At 44.3% G+C, this 19,115-nt stretch overlaps 1 protein-coding gene across 1 annotated transcript in view; it reads left to right on the top strand.

The window, feature by feature from the left end:
• The window catches only part of KCNH3 (potassium voltage-gated channel subfamily H member 3), an 85,257-nt gene that overhangs the window by 47,889 nt on the left and 18,253 nt on the right, over positions 1-19,115 (top strand). The window contains exons 2-6 of the mRNA XM_083355479.1: positions 5,097-5,330; positions 9,099-9,233; positions 13,513-13,643; positions 16,689-16,941; positions 18,195-18,352. Of these exons, the coding sequence (XP_083211605.1) occupies positions 5,097-5,330; positions 9,099-9,233; positions 13,513-13,643; positions 16,689-16,941; positions 18,195-18,352 (911 nt within the window). The remainder of the gene's footprint in view (positions 1-5,096; positions 5,331-9,098; positions 9,234-13,512; positions 13,644-16,688; positions 16,942-18,194; positions 18,353-19,115) is intronic.

Genomic DNA, 19,115 nt, shown 5'->3' with positions numbered 1-19,115 from the left:
GTTGTTGTTTTTTTAAGAGAGGAACAGTGAGCTGTTTTTGGAGAGAGGGTGGGTGGACTCTTTAGGTCTGACAAATCTCGCCTTGAGCCACAGAGATGCAAGTTTTTTGGAATGGAATTTATTGGGACTTCGATGCATTTGTTACTACTGAATTTTAAACGCTGAAGCCAGCTGCGCCTCTCAATGTTTAGACAATTAGCTGAAAATATGTCATTTAAAACAAAACTCTCTTCAAGTTCTCTGTTTTGAAAATGGAGTATTTTGTTGTACATGCAAGGTTCTGACTATTGCTTTAAGGGTGGCAGCTTGAATGGATCTTTCCACTTCACAAGTGTCTCAAGGCTATTTTAGAAACAATAGTCAAAACGTACAGATAATATTCTATTTCAAAATATTTTGCAGGAAGCAGTCTTTAGAAATAATTGGTTACTCAAAATTGAATGGGAAGTAAAATGCTAAAAAAACCCAAACACTTTGAGCTTGCCTGGCAGATTCTTTTCCTTTTTGTAACACAAAGATTTTGATTTTACCAATTGACTGTAACGATTCTCAAAATGGGACGTTCTGATTCAATCAATTTCTGTTTTGGTGGATTCTTGTTTTAGTCCTATTTTAAATCATTCTTCTACACCAGGGGTGTCAAACTCAATTTCATTGAGGGCCGCATCAGCATTGCGGTTGCCCTCAGGGGCCTGGGTGGGTATGGCCTGGGTGGGCATGGCTAGAGTGCGTATGGCCTACTGGGTGGGCATGGCCAGCTCTACATCGTTCGCATCAAGGGTGCCTATGGGGGCCTGGGCAGGAGTGGGACAGATCTGAGGGTCTCTGGCAGGAGGAGGGTCTCTGGGCCAGGGCCAAGGCAGTGGGGGCCGTTCCCTCACTGTTTCCAGGATGGCTTCGTGGGCCGCATGAAACCACTTCGCGGGCCGGATCTGGCCCCCGGGCCTTGTGTTTGACATGTCTGTTCTACACTTTTTAGTCATAGACATATGTAAATACAATCCATGTTACACTTTCCCACACTTAATATTCATGCTTCGAAAGATTTCTTCCGCTCTTCAGCAATCTAGTCCTGAAAGCAATCTAGTGCCACTTGTGGATATATTAAATGGCCCTGGGCAACTTGTTGGTGCTCAAGAATTTCAATTTATTTTATTTATTTATTCATTTATTAAATTTACATACTGCCTACCTCGCTATAAGCCAGAACAATAAATGAAATGTATATGCCGCCCATCTTCCATAAGTTAGAAGAAGAAGGCCAGCATTTTTTCCTTCCAGGCCTTGTCTTCTCAAACATTTTCCCCTGTAATTTTATCTGGTTAGGAGAAAAGATTGTAAAACCTTCCTTCGTCCTTGAGATCTTTTTATTTTTGGGGGGGGGGATGGTGGTGGTTCACCAGAAAAAAGAGTTTTGTTGGAGGTAGGGAATTCTATATAAAGTTCTCCGTGAGGACTGGACTCCTGGTCCTTGCACAGTAAAAAGTGTGTCTATGCAAATGAGATATTCTGATTATGGCAACAGCACATTTCTGTGATTAACTCTCTATGTCTGCTACTTTAGTGATGGTTTTCAGTACTCTTTCAATCTAACAAATATAACAAATTTGTTTTGCTTATACCTGAACGTTTGTTATCTTCCATTCCTAACATGCAAATCTTCTGTGTCTTCCTTGTGTCATGGCTTTTGGGATCTTTTTAATGTTGACTGCAATTTCAACAAGTTGTTTGAAGCATTTGTTGTTAGGTTTCAGGTATAATCAGGAAGGGCGTACACGTGTCCAACTTTCATGGAATTTCTAAGGAATCCTAAAACTAGGAACTCTCCTCCTTTCTCTTATCCTGCTTTAGCCACTAGATTAGGGGTCCCCAACTCCTGGTCTGTGGACCAGTACTGGGTCGTGACATACCAGCAACTGGGCCGTGGCATGCCAGCAACCAGTCCGCACAAACAAGCAAAGCCCCATCCGCGAGATTCAGGCAGCACACAAAACCACGTCCCCCTCCGATCCGTGGAAAAACCTCTCTCCACAGAGCCGGTCCCTGGTGCCCAAAAGGTTGGGGATCTCTGCGCTAGATCACACTCTTCTGCATTATCTCCTTCTCTCTCTGCTCTTCTCCTCTGGACCAATTGGGTTGTTTCCCTTTTTCTTCTCTGGATATGAAAATGTCCCTCCAGCATCTCTGTGTTATCGGAACTCTGTTTTTCCTAGGCAAATCAATGCAAATGGATCAGGCAGGGCTGGGGATGGGCTTTGGCTTTTTCTGCCTGGTGAGAAGTTGGGGGTTTGAGTCCAGCTGCTGTAGGCGATGACTAAGCTCTGCACAGAACAAACAGGGTAAAAATAGTCAGAAGCTGGAGATGTACCAGATGGTGCCAACTCCTGGGAAGAGAGTGGGGAAGAAATTAAGAATGTGGCTTCGCTCCCCCCCTGTGAGGCATCTGGGGAACAAGGCATGTTGGGCATCCTGAGACCCCCAACTCTAGTCCATCACTTGTCTATGTCCCTCTTCCCATTTCTTCCCAGTTTGCCAGTCTTCTTGGAGAGTTGTGTTCTTAATCCCTACCTCAGCCAGAGTGGTCCAGGCCAGAAACTGGGAGACCGTGAGTTCTAGTCCAGGGCTTTTCAACTGGTGGTACGGGTACCACCTGTGGTACATTGGCACCTGACAGGTGGTACACGACCATCCTAGAAAAGTGGTAGCAGGGGAGGGGAATGAGGTGAACCAGTGACAGCACCACACAAGCCTGAGCGAGAGAGGGCTGGAGCTGCAGGGCTGTCAGGGCTCAGTGGAAGCACCAGGATCAGTGCCAGGCTCCAGCTGGAGCTCGGCGCTGATCCCAGTGCTTCTGCTGAGCCCAGAAGCGCCGATCAGCTGGAATGTTGCAGCATCTCCAGGGTCTTGTGATTTACATTCAGATGCTTGGCAACTGATTCATATTTATGACGGTCACAGTGTCCCAGGGTCATGTGAAGTGACCAAAATGTGCTGCAATCACCCAGCAGACGGGGGGAATAAAAACCAAACATCCCCACCCACCCCACCCCCGCTGCCAATCCTCAACAGAAATGCTCACAACAATGAAAACCTCGGACAGGAGGAAGAGCGCCTCCAGGTGGGCAGGCAGGTGTCTTCCTCGTCTGTGACTTGGGAGGCACTTTTTTCAGTGCCATTGTAACTTCGAACAGTCACTAAGCAAACTGTTGTAAGTCAAGGACTACCTGTACTTCATTACTTTTTTCAATATTTTTTTTTAGTCATCACGTTTTTGACATTTGATGGTACTCGGATGTTGCCATATCCTAAGTGGTACAATGGGTGAAAAGGTTGAAAAGCCCTATTCTAGTCCCATCATAGCCATGAAAGCCAGCTAAGTCATTTTGGGCCAGTCAGTCTCTCTCGGCCCAATTCACCTTGCAGGATTGTTGTGTTGTGTAGATGTTTCTGCCATCTTGAGTTATTTGTAAAAAAATAATAATGAAGGATGCAAATAAATAAATAATCCCAGCAAAGCCTTACCGGAGCTTTGTGCATTTGAAAGGCTAACAAATTTAATATGTCATAGACTGTCATGGATTACAATCCACCTCCTTGTCTTCGTCTGCCCTCAAAAGTATCTACACGCTGCTACTGCTATTATTTCCATACATTTCGATCAGATATGCATTCCAGTATTTCCTATCCTATCACTGATAATGTTACCTGGTTTAGTAATGAAACATCTGCAAGAAAACCTCCAACCTCAGGGAACATCAAAGACCTCACAGTGGTCTTTATCCTTCGTTCCTATCATAACCTGTTGTCTGAATCCCACTTTACAAACTCAGGCTGATTCATAGCAGTAAAGGAAGCAACGCTGCCCCTAGCTAGTGCTGTTGAGATGTGAAGGAACACAGCACAGATACGTTGGCTCCCTTGCTAGCAGTTTGTGGTTTTAATGGCCCAAAGGACATCAGGAGGATACTAGAAGGCTAATAAATCATTGAATAAACAAAGTATGCATATACAATAGTGGTAATTTCCCTGCTGGTGACTTCAACCAACTTCTTAGGAACATTCAGCCATTGTTGGAGTTACCGTACATGAATCTTGTTTTTATTACTGCTATTTTGACAAAGCAGTGATTGGATGACTCTAGAAGACACTATAAGTGGCTATGAGGAAATGACGTACATAAGCCTTAAGAATGGCATCTCTTTTGCTATTGTTATTTTTTTACCATATTGGAGGCAACATCTCGCCATGAGAGAAAATATTTCTTCCAGCTGATTGCAGTTTGGGGGAGATGGATAAAATGTTCATTGGGATCACAATGAAAGCAGTTAAATAAGGTTCTTGCCTTCTGTCATCTCAATCCTGGTGGATGATTGTGTTCAGTAGTAGCAGTTGTTTTAAACTGTAAACATTATGCTAACAGCATTTATGTCATTAATAAATATGTAGTGTGGTTACAGATATCCTGGAAAACTAAGAAATGTAATATATGGTGGAATCTAATATCTAAAGCTAAGTAAATCTGCAATCTACGGTAAATCTAAGAATCTATAATCTAAAACTAAATCGTATTGATTTCAATGGGACTTACTCCTAAGGGTATATAAGATTACTGGCTAAGATGTCTAATTCTAATCATGGCTGGTAATGGCAATTCGTGCTTCAAGATAGACCTTTCAAAAATTTTACAGGGTAGTCATAATTAATTAAAGCATTGACTGTCGTGAGTGAATAAAGTCCACCAGTGCTTTTCAATTTAAAGTGACAATTTAATATCAACATTTAGGTAAGAGTCCTGAAATTTTGGGGTTTCAAAGATGAAAGCTTTAGAACAAGGTCTCCCAATCCTGGCAACTTTAGAACACATGGACTTCAACTCCCAGAATTCCCTTAGCCAGCCATTCCTCATGCTGGATGGGGAATTCTGGGAGTTGAAGTACACATAGCTTAAAGTTGGGAAACCTGGCTGTAGATCAACTCATTTATTGGGTACCATGTCGGCGAAGTGATTTTCTCTGAGGTAGATCAGGTGGATCCTAGGATTTCCACTCTTGTCAAGCCAGGCCAGTGATCATTGCTTCTTTCCTTTTTCTCTTCAGACAGTAATTTTGTCCTGGGCAATGCCCAAGTCCGGGGAGCCTTCCCAGTGGTGTACTGTTCTGATGGCTTCTGTGAACTGACCGGCTTCTCCCGGGCTGAGGTCATGCAACGTTGCTGTGCCTGCAACTTCCTCTATGGGCCTGACACCAGTGAGCTGGTGCGCACCCAGATACGCAAAGCCCTTGATGAGCGCAAGGAATTTAAAGCTGAGCTCATCCTCTACAGGAAAAGCGGTGAGTCCAGTTTCTGACAACATACTTTGAATTGCAAAGGAACCATTGGGGGGAAGAGTTTGTACCAGGAAGTGGAAAATGGAAGTTGAAATAGATACTGTGGAAAGAGAGTCTGTCTGTCTACCTTTCCCCCCCTCCCCCTCCCCGTCTCGCTCTTTCTCTTTCTTTTTCTCTTTCTCTCTCTCTCTGTATGTATGTGTGTGTTATGAATAATGCTTGAGGGAAAATTAGTTAGGAAAGAAAATCTTTTGTAACATGCAGCAAGTGAATGTTAGTGGCTTGGGCTGGCTAAGCAGGTTGCGTTGCTCTGCTTCCCTGTCCTACAGAACTGTGTAAACTGCAGTGCTCTTGTTGTCTTGTCTATCCGGACCTTGTCTCTTGCAGCAGAGATCCTTCTGGAAGCATTTCAGGTGTGAAGAACATTGGCGGTGGCCTTAGATCAACTCATTTCTTCACGTTTGGTGTGAACAGGAGCGGCTTTCCAGAGCTGTCCCCTGCTTCCCTGGTTTTTCGTTTCAGTTGAAAGCGTGTGTGGGGCTCAAAGGCATCCACTGCACCCCAAACCAGTGCCCTGGGTTGAATTGTCTGTCTCCCCTTATATGTCCTCGACCTGTGACTCTTTCCATTGCCAAGGAGGAAGCGGTTGGGGGAAAAAAGACTGCTATTTTATTTAGCACGCTTAGGAATGCCCAGAGCCACACACCTACACGCAGGCTGAGATTCGTTCACACCACCCCTCCCACTTCTGCGTGAACACCAAAGATGTCTTGAGAGCAGATGGCGAGTGCCATGTTGTGGAATAACAATTCTATACCCAGTGAGTAAAGGAGGCCAACAGATATAGAGAGGTTTATTCAATAACAGTAAGAAGCAGATACCAGCACCGGGGCAGCGGGTAGAGTGTGGATGTCACTGTACTAATAAACACGCATATCACAGTGGGTCCGTTTATATGCACACCCATCCACAAACCCACATTTTATTAAATTTATAAACTTAATAATTTGTTAAATTAAGAGATTAAAGGCAATAAAATTTAGAAAAAGGTGTACGGTAAATAAAGAAAAATAATAAGTGAAAAAGAGGTGCAAAAAGAGAAGAAAGGAAAAAGGGGGGGAGAAGGTTATTTATTTATTTTATTTTATTTTTATTGCATTTATATCCCGCCCTTCTCCGAAGACTCAGGGCGGCTTACAAGCTTAGCAGTAGCCTTCATTCCATGTATATGCCTGCTTATTAGGGCTTTCACACACACCCCCAAGCAGCATTATTACAAAGTCAGCTTAATTGCCCCCAACAATCTGGGTCCTCATTTTACCTACCTCGGAAGGATGGAAGGCTGAGTCAACCTTGAGCCTGGTGGGACGCGAACCTGCACTAATTGCAGGCAGCTGGTGTTACTTAAGGAGGCATTAGCCCACTGCTCCACCAAGGCTAAATAAAAAGGGAGCCTCAAGTTATGACTCCGACCCTTTTCTACCAAGTAATGGCTACCTTAGTCTTTCTTCTTCTCTTTAACCCTTTCAACCCCCAAATCCATAAATCGTCAATACAGTCTTTCCTTATTTCAACAAAAAGTCCTTTTAAGGATTCCAGCCTTTTTTTAAAAAAAAAAAGTCTTTCTTGTTTTTCCCTGACCAAATTGGTTAGCTTTGCACTGTCTACATGCTCCATCAATTTTATAATCTAACCGTGGGCATTTCTTTATTCTTCTTTGTGCATTCTGTAACCTTGCCACAGGGACGCAGTGGCTCAGTGGGTTAAGACGCTGAGCTTGTCGATCAGATGGTCGGCAGTTTGGCGGGTCGAATCCCGAGTGCCGCGTTAACAGAGTGAGCGCCTGTTACTCGTCCCAGCTTCTGCCAACCTAGCAGTTCGAAAGCACGTAAAAATGCAAGTAGAAAAATAGGGACCACTTCGGTGGGAAGGTAACAGCGTTCCGTGCACCTTTGGCGTCTAGTCATGCCGGCCACATGACCACGGAGCACCGGCCCCTAGAGTCGGAAACGACTAGCAGGCATGTGCGGGGGAACCTTTACCTTTACTTTAACCTTGCCACAGTATCCATATGTACAGTATTAATTTCCCATTTTCCTTTTCCAATTCAGCGTCCGTAAAGCTCAACAGAAATGAAACCAGAATTATTTCTATGAATTTCCGTCAGTTTCAGGGCTGATTCTTTGCTTCAATTCCTGCTTTTCTTCTCATCAAACCAGGTCGTAATGCAACTAGCAATAGAACTAAAGATTTTTTTAAAAATGCAATTTTATTTTATTCGTTAAATTTATATACTGCCTATTTTGCTATCCGAGTGAAAGGTTTACAGATTAAAAACTATAAAGCCATATAAAAAGGCACAGTTTAAAAAAAACAGAGTTAAAAAGACGGAAGAAGCACCCTCAAACCATCAACCACCCTCAAGATTGCATACCTTGATTAGACTTCCATGCCAGTTCCAAAAAGGCCAGAAGAGTGGGGGGCAGCCTCGCTTTAGGGGGCAGGATGTTCCTTAGGGCAGAGGCCACGGCAAGAGAAAACTTTTCTCCCAGTCAAAATTTTTGAGCTGACAAGTCTGTAACTTATCCTCTTTGCCTCCCCGGGCCAATGTAATTGGGACAAGATAGTTTTTCAGGTTGCCTGGTCTCATGCCATGAAGGGGCTTTAAAGTTGATAACCAACACCTTGAACTGGACCCAGAAGAAACTCAATGCAGCTCACGCAGCAGAGGTATTACATGTGCAGCTCTTGGTGTGTGTTGTGATTCAGGGTCAGCCTGTGGGTTCGGCAGTTGGGTCGGACAACTCAGAGGAGGAGGGGGGTGTTGAAGAGCTTGCTGAGGGGGTTGGAGAGCTTGCTGATGAGAGCCCTCAGCCAGGCCCCTCCCACCTGGTCACGACGCAGACCCAGCTGTGTGAGCCTGACAGCATGGATGAAGATGACCCACAGCTGGCCCTGTTCAAGGACGCCCGACGCAGGAGGCAGTCAATCAGGAGTAAACAGAGGAAGGCAATGGGGCACCTCGGAAGGAGGCAGAGAGAAGCCACACCCTGAACTGTATAAAAGGGGAATGCGTGGGAGGGCTGGTTTGCTGAAGGCAACCGCTTGAATAGCTCCTGTTTCATGGTTCGTGTCTTGTTCTGTTTGCTTTTGTATCCATAAATTTGGCAGGCTTAGTTCCAGCCTCTTGCCTTCTTGTAAAAGGGGTTGTCCCTGCCTTTTCTGCAGGGCCGGTAGCAGGCTGGTACAGAACAGTGTGCTCAGATCTGCTCGCGCAGCCACGTTTATGTTTATGATTAAAGCTCAACACCAGTCAGCTAATAAGGCTTTGATGTGCAACCCATCATATTAAAAACACATAAGGACACATATAGCACCCATTAAGCACAGCACAACACACTTGAGTCTGATGATCAAAAGCCAGGCTGAATAGAATGGCTTTTGCTTGGACAGGAAGTATAGGAAAGGAGGATGAAAGCTGGCAAACACGCAACACACACACACACACACACACACACACACACACACCGCCACCAATTTGGGATTTTCAGAACCTGGGAGCAGCAAATCTCTTTGCTCAGTAAAGCAACATCTTTGGCGCTGAGCCTTCTGTGAATAGCTGCTGACCTTCTTTTCTTTCCTGCCGTTTCCTAGGTCTCCAGAAAGAGTTTGGAGCAGCGGAAGAAGATGAAGTTGGGGATGGTGGTAGGGAAGGTCATTCCCTGACACTCATACCAAGATCATCTTCTCACAGGGCTTCTTATCTTTCAGGTGTCCCTTTCTGGTGTCTCTTGGATGTGGTGCCTATCAAGAATGAAAAGGGGGAAGTGGCCCTTTTTCTAGTCTCCCACAAAGACATCACAGAGACCAAAAACAGAGCATCTGCAGAAAACTGGAAGGATGGAGGTGAGATCAAGCTAGCCATGGGGCCCACGGAGTAAAGGATAAAATTGCAAGATGTGGTACAACCTTACCTATGAGGGCACCAATTCATGGCCTCCTGAGATCTTGGGATACTACAACTCCCACGTGCTCCATTGTCCATGCTAGCTATGGCATGATGGGAATTGTATTACCACACACCGGGGAGACTGGGCTACTGGATCACAGAGGTTTAAGAATCCTCAAGAGATTGTGAGATCAATAAGGAAGGTCCTTCTTCAAATGTTGGAGAAGGATGGTGGTGGTGGTGGTGGTGATGATGACGATAGCCGTGGTTTTTTTCCCCCTTCCTTCTGGTTACCATCCTGTGATTTGTAGCCCACAACTCTCAAAACAAGAGTAAGCATTCTGCAAACAAATGTTCAGTGGTGCATAAATGAAATGGAGTTAAGAGAACATGCAAATAAAACGGCTTCAGGTGCCAAGTAAAGACTCATGGGACCTCTTGGTAGCACAGCTGAAGACTCAGTCTGCTGGCAGAGATCCTATCCCTTTTCCAATTGGATTACAGAACCCTAACAGACGTAGCTTCCTTGCCTCGAAGCTGGTGAAACTATTGATATGTCATGCATTGTTAACAGACACAGTAGATCTGCCAGAAACAAAAGTGGCAAAGCTGTTCTTTGGCATATACATTATTCACCAAGCACCATATGAAGTCACTAGTGGGACATGAGCTTTCATTAATTAGCTGTTCATGCAGCTAACTCAGTCTGTTTTCGCTTGTTTACACTTCTTTACAAAGTATGGACATGATGGGAAAACGTTACACTTTCTGGTCTCCCTTTTTTCACTGATTTCTTTTGTTATTCTAAATGGTATTTCTTGGATACTCACATAGTGTCAGCCTTTGCAGAGTTGAACCCTTTTGGTAATGTTAGTATCTCCTGCCCATAAACATTCTGGTGTAGCACTGGTTGTATGGTGGTAGATTTAAAAGGGCAAAAAAAAAGTTCATCACAGACACAACCCCCATTTCTGGAAAATCTATAATATCTCCAAGGATAAGCATTCTGCATTTCTCATAGTTGAAGAAACTACAGCTTTGCTTAAAAATTCCACAGTGTGGATATTCCAAGCAAGCATAGCAGTAATACAATTTTCAGTAAGATTTATGGAACAGATAAGGGCCCCCTCAGCAGGCTCAACATGTTGCCCACGTGTGCATGTTCTGTATATTTTGGGCAATCACTGTAAGACTAAAGAATTAAACAGAGATTGGAATCCTGTTCCCTGACAATTAGGAATCCTGCTGTGATTTCACCAGTCATTAGCTGCTCACTTTCATCTGAGGACCAAATGAAGCATAATATTCATCGTCAGCTTGTCCTTAACAACTGTAGGACCTCAGTGGCCCTTCGAGGTAGCCCTTAGCTTGCAATTATTCATTAACAATGGTTTGAAGTTAAAAATGCCTTGGGAAAAGTAACTTATGACTCATCCTTGAAGTTATGACCATTGCACCACCCCCACGGTCAAGTCGTCGCAATTCAGAGGCTTGGCAAGTGGCTCACACTTATGAGAGTTGCCGTGTTTTATGGTCACAGGATCGCAATTTGCAGCCTTTCCAGCCGACTTCCATCAAGCAGAGTCAATTGTGGAAGAAGGATTTGCTTAACGACCACAACCGAATCACCTAATGATCACATGATTTGCTTAACGAGCACTGTGATTCTTCTAACAATTGTGGTAAAAATGATTGCAAAATTGGGTTCAATCACATAACGACTCGCTTAACACAGAGGTCCCCAATCTTTTGGGCACCAGGGGCCAGTGCCATGGAGAGAGGTTTTTCCGCAGGCTGGAGGGGGTGTGATTTTGTTTAATGCCCACATATCATGGATGGGGCTTTGCTTGTTTTTGCGGCCCAGTTGCTGGCATGCCGCAGCCCGGAACGGAGCTTGGAGACCCCTGGCTTAACAAACACATCACTTAGCAATCAAATTTCCAGTCCCAATGGTGGGTCCTAAGTCAAGAACCAACTGTATTTGTTTTTGCCTTTATAAGCTACACATAATTGGGTATGTGTAGTTTAATGAAGAGAAGGGTGAGGGGTGACACGATAGCAGCGTTCCAATATCTCAGGGGCTGCCACAAAGAAGAGGGAGTCAAGCTATTCTCCAAAGCACCTGAAAGCAGGACAAGAAGCAACGGATGGAAACTAGTCAAGGAGAGAAGCAACCTAGAACTAAGGAGAAACTTCCTGACAGTTAGAACAATTAACCAGTGGAACAACCTGCCTGCAGAAGTGGTGAATGCTCCAACACTGGAAGTTTTTAAGAAGAGACTGGACAGCCATTTGCCTGAAATGGTGTAGGGTTTCCTGCCTTAGCAGGGGGTTGGACTAGATGACCTCCAAGGTCCCTTCCAACTTATTATTATTATTATTATTATTATTATTATTATTATTATTATTATTATTATTATTATTATTATTATTATTATTATTAAGCTGCATGTGTGTTCACTCAGTCGTTCAGTCTCTAGTCATCTCACAACTGGACTACTGTAATGTGCTCTACATGGGGCTATTGTTGAAGAACATTTGGAAGCTGCAGCTGGTACAGAGTGAGGCAGCACAGGTATTTTTGGGGGGGGGGCAAGAATGGCCCCAGCCACACCACTGCTCCATGAGCTGCATTGGTTACCAGTCTGCTTCAGGGTGCAATTCAAGGTGTTGGCGATCCCCTTTAAAGCCCTTCATGGCATGGCTCCAGGTTACTTGAGGGACCGTCTCGCCCCACTGGGATTGACCCATCCCACTCATGCCAGCAGTGAAGGCCTACTGCGGGTCCCGTCAACCCGGTAATTTCAGCTGGTGGGGCCCAGGAGGAAGGCTTTCTCTTCCCTGCCCCCACTCTGCCCCCGCCCTCTCTCCATGTGTCTTTGGCTTTAATGTTTGATTTTAACTTTTTATGTTTTAGATTTTGTGTTACTGTAAGCCACTCAGAGTTACCCTATGGCAGGGGTAGGCAACCTTGGCTCTTTTATGACTCGTGGACTTCAACCATGGCTGGCTCAGGAATTCTGGGAGTTGAAGTCCACGAGTCATAAAAGAGCCAAGGTTGCCTACCCCTGCCCTATGGTAAAAGGGGTGGCCAATTTTTTTTATAAATAAATAAATTCTGCTCCTTCCATCTACCTTTCCATGTTTCCTTTTCCTTAGACTATAGGATCTTTTACTTTTGCTCTAACAAAGTGTTTAGAGCAGTGTTTGGGGGAACGTGGCTCTTGCTTCCTACTCAGGCCCCTCTATTGTCTTCTTTATGGAAAACTGTTACTTTCGCTTAGCTCATTTTCATTTAGAACAGGGTGAAAACAAGTTTTCTCCAGTTATATTTCTGCTGATGAAAGAAAACAGTGGCATTTAGGATAGTATCCAAGAGAAAAAGAAGCATTTTAATACCTAATTCTCAGGCTCCAATTCCTTAGGAGTAAAGCTCTTTGAATTTAGACTTTTCTTCTGAAGTAGCATCTATAGTACTATATCTTAATTTCTCATTATGACCAGTTTCCTGGACATGTTAATGAACAGATATATATGAATGTCTAGTCTAGCCCAACGAAGAGAAGGACTAAGGATGACATGAATGTCTAGTCTAGCTCAACGAAGAGAAGGACTAAGGATGACATGAATGACTAGTCTAGCCCAACGAAGAGAAGAACTAAGGATGACATGAATGACTAGTCTAGCCCAACGAAGAGAAGGACTAAGGATGACATGATAGCAGTCTTCCAATATTTGAGGGGCTACCATAGAGAGGAGAGGTCATATATTCTGCATAACATCTGAGGACAAAACAAGAAGTAACAGATAGAAGCTTAACAAAGAGAGAGCCAACCTAGAATTAAGGAGAAATTTCCTGACAGTGAAAACAATCAGTGGAACAGCTTGCCTCCAGAAGTTGTGGGTGCTTCATCACTGGAGATTTTGAAGAAGAAACTGGACAGCCACTTGTCTGGAATGGTAGGGTCTCTTGCTTGAGCAGGGGGTTGGACTAGAGACCTCCAAGGTCCCTTCCAACACTGTTATTCTGTGTTCTCTAAGGAAGGCTGTTAAAGTTTTTCCTCTAAAGGATAAGCATTGAATGTGTAAGGTTCTGTAATAGTAGAAGTCATCTCCAAGCAAGGGTGAAAACATTGCTCTAAAACTCAAATTTTGAGATATTTTCTCATTGAGAATATATTGGTTACTGCTGAAAGAGCAGATACAAATCCTTCTTGCTGTTTTGTCTTTTGCTAGGTGGGCGGCGACGCTACAGCCGAGCTGGAGCTAAAGGCTTCAATGCCAATCGTCGGCGAAGCCGGGCTGTGCTTTATCACCTCTCAGGACATCTCCAGAAGCAGGGCAAAGGAAAGCGCAAACTCCACAAGGTACGTGGTATGGACAAGCTCCATGGACAACAGACCAAAGTGCAGCTTTTAGAAGTTTAGTGGATAGAAGTACAGAGACCACACAGGATCTCAGTTTGTTGAGTAAGGGAAAAGAGCTGAATGTTTATCACAAGGGACAAGGGCTATAACACTATTTCACCCAGTACTCCAATCCAGGTATGGCAGGCATCCTCTAGTTTGCCTTGGTCAACATTTAACAACCTTCCATAGGAATGGAAGTCTACATCTGTCTTCATGGGCAGACCAATAGAGAATGTACTTGTAACATATTCATCTGAATGATTGTGTCCAGGTCCTTTTTGGAAACAGGCACAAATGACTCAAAATCAATAGTAATTAGTAGTAAAGTAACTAAGAGAGACCATGATGACTATCTAGGAAATTGTAAGCAGAACTAAATCCAAGATCTTTCCTGAACCAATGGGGATCCAGTTTTGAGATGGTTACTCAGGAGCAGTTCCTCAGTGCGTAATTCCTCAAAAGTCCCCATAAATCCTGTCAATACAAAATGGCCGTGGCTCTTCAAGGATTTAAGTGTTGGCCAAATAACTGCTAGAAAATCAGCAACCGCTGATAGGGTTCATTACTTACTTCCCCAACAATTTGCTCTTCGTGTTTATTAACGTTTAGTAGAGTCAAACAAGATATATATTTTAAAAAGCAGGAATCCCAACTTTTGGAATTCTTGGTGCTCTCTGATTTGGTTGCTTGCTTGCAACCATTTCATTACCAAAGTAGGTAATATCCTCAGTGCTAATGAGTGTGGGGTTTGCTCCCTGTTTATCTACATAGCTTGTTCTGCCAGTGCTGATGGGGGTATGATTTTCTCCTTGGCAGTTCCTTGATTAGGGCATTGATTTCTCCTTAAGTGTTTGTTGCCAACTTCTTCTTCTTCTTCTTCTTCTTCTTCTTCTTCTTCTTCTTCTTCTTCTTCTTCTTCTTCTTCTTCTTCTTCTTCTTCTTCTTCTTCTTCTTTTTCTTTTCTCTCTCTCTTTCTTCCATCTCTCTCTCTCTTTCTTCTCTCCCTCTCTCTCTCTCTCTCGTCTCTGTTGCTGACCAAGATAATTTGTGCAAAAGCTTACAAGCAAACCAAGAGAGCATTTATCATATATTCCCTCCAAGTCTCCAAGAGATAAAATGATCCTATCTGTAGACGTCCTCCATCTCTCTGTAGAGAGCTCCTGCACACTTATCTATCTCCTATTTTAGGGAACCACAAGCCCTGAAGTTATATAATCCCATGATTATCTAGACATTAATTTATGCTAATGAAGACCAGTCTGAAATGATTTTGCAGCTTCTATTCCATATGCAGAAGCCAACCAGTTGGCAATTCATTCTCACTTCGGTGTGGGTATTTTTTACTACTTTTTAGGATAGAGCAGGATTAGGCAACCTTGGCTCTTTTATGACTCATGGACTTCAACTCCCAGAATTCCTGAGACAGTAGCTGGCTCAGGAATTCTGGGAGTTGAAGTCCATGAGTCATAAAAGAGCCAAGGTTGCTTACCCCTGGGATAGAGCAAGGCTAATTTAAGGATGAAGAATAAGTCATGCAGCATATAGAGCTCTATCTTCCAAGAATATGGTACAGATTTTATAAATAACACTCAAAATCTACTGCCCAAGGCAATTCTTCTCCCTGATTAACGAAACAGCTGGCCCATTTTTAAAACAAAAAATCAACATTTCTTTATTAAACATACACTAAATATGGATCAAGGGATGCAGTGGCTCAGTGGGTTAGGATGCTGAGCTTGTCGATCAGAAGGTCGGCAGTTTGGTGGATCGAATCCCGAGTGCCGTGTAACAGAGTGAGCGCCTGTTACTCGTCCCAGCTTCTGCCAACCTAGCAGTTCGAAAGCACGTAAAAATGCAAGTAGAAAAATAGGGACCACTACGGTGGGAAGGTAACAGCGTTCCATGTGCCTTTGGCATCTAGTCATGCTGGCCACATGACCACGGAGACGTCCTCGGACAAGTGCTGGCTCTTCGGCTTTGAAACAGAGATGAGCACCGGCCCCTAGAGTCAGAAACGACTAGCACGCATGTGCGGGGGAACCTTTACCTTTACTTTAAATATGGATCAGGTTCATTCACTGCAAAAGTTAAAACAGATTCTGAAACAACCCCCCCCCCCTGAAAAGCACATTAAATATCAACAAACTAAGGTAGCCCCATTCAATGTGCTTGTATTTATTTGGTTTAAGTTGTAAAGCAGTGTGCAGCTACTTGAGCATGCAACCAAATGCAGTACACCCTTCCCTCCAAAGGTTACAGATGGGTAGTAGTCACATTTAATTAGTTATCCTTCTTAAGCCCATAATTTCGTGAAGAAGATCTGTATTCAGAGACTGGTGTATATGTATCCGAATTTTACTGGATCAGGGCAAAATAATCCTGGAAAGGATTTAATTTTTTTTAAATCTGCCTGGCCTATCCTGGCCCCCTCCAGATATGCTCAGTCTGCATTCTCTAGAATTCCCCGGTTAGCAAGGCATAACACTGAGTTGTAAGTCTGAGACTGTCAGTTTTGGATCCCTAAAGGATCCCCACCAGGCAGGATTTCAAACAGACATTCCTGCACCTGCTATATGTCGGGGCCAAGCCTAGAGATGAGACAATGAGATCCAGTTGAGTTCAATCTTTTATTTGCTGGCAGCTGATGGAGAAAATCTTGCCAAATTAAAGCTATAACCTCCTAATCTACTAGATCTGAGAGATTGTAGGGGGTGGCTACCCTGAACCTTTTCCCCTATTCAGCTCAGGACTGATCTGAGCCTCTTTCTGGGAAGGCTCCGAGTTGGCTAAATACACCCCCTCTGATGCTGCAGGTGCACACTCCATCACACGATCGTACCCAAAGATAGGATCCAGCAGTGGACCAATTGGATGCACCCACTCTTAACTTCCATACTTGATGGATTCCTGGGGGACACCCTGCTCCCCCCAGCCAATGTAGGCTGGGTTGAGAGGCTTTGCTCAGTTCCGAGCATTTAATCTTTCTTATTGCTTTCTCTCCAGGGTGTGTTTGGTGAGAAGTCTGCTTTGCCTGAATACAAAGTGGCCGCCGCTCGCAAGTCGCCATTCATCCTGCTGCATTATGGTACCTTCAAAGCTGGCTGGGATGGACTGATTCTCCTGGCCACGCTGTACGTGGCTGTCACAGTGCCCTACAGCGTCTGCTTCAATGGCACCAAGGATGAAGGGCTTCCAGAGGCTTCTCGTGCGCCCCCCAGTGTCTGTGATCTCTCTGTTGAAATCCTTTTTATCTTAGGTAAGGGGGCAGGTATCAGCACCTGGGAGGCCACATTCCAGATTAAGATGCAAACGGGCCCCCTGTTTAATTCCTGACGTTCCAAGATAGAGGAGAATCAGGGAGCACCTATAGTTGGTCAGTGTAAGTACTGGTTGTCCTCGGCTTAACAGCCATTTGTTTAGTGACTGCTTGAAGTTACAGAGACACTGAAAATGGTGACATCTGACTGGTCTTTGCACTTACAACCATCACAGCATCCCCATGGTCACAAAAGAAAATTTGGGCACTTAGCAACTGGCATATATTTACAATTGTGGCACCCCGGGGTCCTGGATCACCCTTTGTGACATTCCCAGCTGGCTTCTGACGAGCAAAGTCAGGTTTGCTTAACAATTGCACGATTCTTTTAACAACTGCAGTGGTTCACTTAACAACCATGACAAACAATGCAAAATCAGGCAGGACACATTGAACAACCTCCTTGCTTAGCGGTGGAAATTCTGGCCCCAGTTATGGTTGTAAGTTGAGGGCTACTTTTAATACTGAACTTGTCGGGCAACCATTCAGATCTACTCTGAAGCCCTGTGTGCCTTTTATAGTTTTCAGAGTGCGGGGGCCTTTAGAAAGACTCTCGTTTCTCCGTTTGGGAATTTGGCAACTGAAATCGAAAAGTCCTAGGCTCTGGTTTTGAGGAGAGCCTGTGAAGATTTGGGATGGCATCTACCTGAAAAGCTCTTGGCTTCCAAAACTGGAGATTGCTAAAGAAACTAGCAACAGCAGTCCCAGATCAAAACTGGGGCATGGAGCTAGATCCTGCTTGGCCAACTCAGAGAATTTCTTGCTCATTGCTGGCTTCAAGGGAACCCTTTCTGCCTCCCTCCCCACCCTTCGGATTCACTTCTAACAAACCAGGACCTCCCCAGGAGGTGTGATCTCCTTTCACTGGCAAAGGAGTTGTTTGAGGGGGGGGCGGGTGTTCAGATATACATGAGCTTCCACTCATGTGACTGTTTTGCATAGTAAGGAAAACAGATGACTGCGGGCACAGCGTGAAAGCATCAGCTGGTGAGAGCATGTTAAGTAGCCTGGCCTTTCCTACCAGCTGCCTTTGAGTTGTATCCTTCCGCAACTTCCACACTTCCCGGGTGGCAGGACCAGGGATTGTCAGAGTTATAATCTTGGGATGCCTGGAAGGCAGCAAGGGAAGTAAGGCTTGCATAATGGTGGCCAACTGCCATTCTTTTACTGTTCTTGTTTGCCTTGTTTTGTAGACATTGTGTTGAATTTTCGCACCACATTTGTCAGCAAATCAGGGCAGGTGGTCTTTGATCCTCATGCTATATTCCTACACTACTTGACCCGCTGGTTCGTGCTGGACCTCTTAGCAGCATTACCCTTCGACCTTCTCTATGCCTTCAAGGTCAATGTGGTGAGTTGGGTTCGGATTCTCCACAATGGGGCACACAGAAGATGTGTCGATTCTGCAAGGCTATTTCATGCAGTCATAAGTCTATCTTTGTAGAGAGTCAAGAGCTGCAACTTAGTTGATTTTGGCTCTTCTGCTATTGCTTACTGAACTTGGTCTTCCCTCAATATTTCATTTCTCGGTAAAATATTGCTGGAGAGTGTTTCGGCCTCAAAAGTATGGCTCCTGATCTGGAATCTCACATACTTTAACAAAAGTTCTCCCTGCTAATAGGGAGAACTTTCTGTGGCTAGGGAACCTTGCACTGAACTGAACTGTTAAAGTGTCTGCTCCAGCAGAAGGTCAGGCCATTGACGAGGAGGGTGTGAGTGTCGACAGACCATTGCCGAGAAGGCCTTGGGAAGGCTGTCCAGATCTGCTTTAGTGCCAATGACTCTTTGTTCTTCACTGCAATTAAGTCTGGTGATTTCCAACTTGTACGTGATTGTGTAGGGTTTGGATCAGTTCTAGGATCTAAAGCGTCCTTTAGAGCTCTTCGCCCAGGTAATTGCCACGCAGAAATCTTGAGGGAGACCAAAGTAGCACACTTGGGTCTGAAGTTCATTACAAGCCAACGTGAATCTTCAAAAGCCAAAGTATCAGTTGGATGCATTTTAAAGTTACAACCTGAATGACTGTGAATAATTTTGTTAGCAGGTTAGAAGAAGTAAGACTTTTCTATTATTATTATTATTATTTTTCCCCTTCTTGTACTGGTGTGGTATTT

Source organism: Vipera ursinii (assembly GCF_947247035.1).
Source record: "Vipera ursinii genome assembly, chromosome: 2".
Classification (NCBI taxonomy): Eukaryota; Metazoa; Chordata; class Lepidosauria; order Squamata; family Viperidae; genus Vipera; species Vipera ursinii.
Note: the sequence above shows the minus strand (reverse complement) of the source record. Positions and strands in the feature narration are given on the sequence as shown.